Source organism: Fukomys damarensis, unplaced genomic scaffold (genome assembly GCF_012274545.1).
Source record: "Fukomys damarensis isolate Sample0158 unplaced genomic scaffold, DMR_v1.0_HiC HiC_scaffold_11, whole genome shotgun sequence".
Lineage (NCBI taxonomy): Eukaryota > Metazoa > Chordata > Mammalia > Rodentia > Bathyergidae > Fukomys > Fukomys damarensis.
In genome coordinates this window covers 39,658,996-39,660,159 of record NW_022900923.1, presented here as the reverse complement: position 1 = coordinate 39,660,159, position 1,164 = coordinate 39,658,996, and the positions used below count along the sequence as shown (strand labels likewise).

Below are 1,164 nucleotides of genomic sequence, written 5' to 3'. Positions count from 1 at the left end.
CTAGCTAAGTCACTCCTCTTATGTTTTGAATCTGAAGAAAGACCTGATTTATTGAAACCCTGGGAATGTAACAATCAAAATGCCAGAGGACAAGAAAAAGAAGAAGGATCTAACTCAAGTTGGCCTAACTTCGGTAGAAATAAAGGTGTGCTGAAGCGTGTCTGTGAACTGCGTAAGGCGTCCTCAGCAGTGGGCTCCGAGGTATGCACACCCAGTAGGATTCAGTGGGTGTGACTGGCAGGACTATCCACTTGGTGACCATCCATGAAAGAAAGAACAGTTAGTAGGTAGTTTTCTTCATGCAGGAGAACATAGAAAGAAATCAGTGTGATTATTTCATTGAAGTCCATGTGTTTTGGTGGCCGGCTTTACATTGGCTATGAACAGCACCAGCATTGCCGAATCCTGGTTTCAGAATTTCTGAATGTGCACTCAGAAATTCCTCAGCAGACAGTTTTAAACAGGGAATTTACCATATAAAGATATTGAGGCAACAGAATGAAATCTAGGATTCAGGACCAAGTGAATGGTCATGTCTCCAGTGTCTCATTGTCTTGAATTTTAAATGTTTGTCTTTAACACTGACATGCTCTCTCTAGCTGGTTAGTCAGTCTGTTTGCAGATTAGTCTTTTTCTTATGAACAGAAACCTGAGTAGTCAGTTACCTTTGTTCCTGTGCCTTCTCTGCAAATAGGTTGGTTAGGGGTTAAAATAAAATTGCCAATGCAAGTTCAAATAATACAGCTTTCTTGGCATTGTTAATTCTAAAACTTTTTCTGAAGGCTTAAGTGCTTTCATTTTCAGTCATATATTGAAGGCACAATTTTCTGTTTTTTCCAAATTATATGTAACTATCTAAATGTAGTATAATCATGTATTAGTACTATGGCTGGCTGGCATAATAGTTGACTATGTTATGTATGTTTCATAATAGGTATGTATGAGTATAATTTAAAAGTAATTAAATGTTGCCACAATCATACCTGAGAGAGATGAGAAACCAGCCCTTTTCTTGATGCTTGTTTTATTAAAGTTGTAATGAAAAAGTTTGTATATAATTTAATGGAGATGTAAGATCCTTATTATAGTTCACAGCTTTAAAAACCTATATCTGTGATCATGTAATAAAGATAATACTCTACTTGTAGAATCTTACATTACAGA

General features: G+C 36.3%; 1 protein-coding gene across 1 annotated transcript in view; it reads left to right on the top strand.

Moving 5' to 3' along the window:
- Kif14 (kinesin family member 14) overlaps positions 1-912 on the top strand; it is a 50,039-nt gene extending 49,127 nt beyond the window's left edge. The window contains exon 30 of the mRNA XM_033761969.1: positions 5-912. Within this exon, the coding sequence (XP_033617860.1) occupies positions 5-234 (230 nt within the window). The 3' untranslated portion in view covers positions 235-912. The remainder of the gene's footprint in view (positions 1-4) is intronic.
- The last annotated feature ends 252 nt before the right edge of the window (positions 913-1,164 follow it).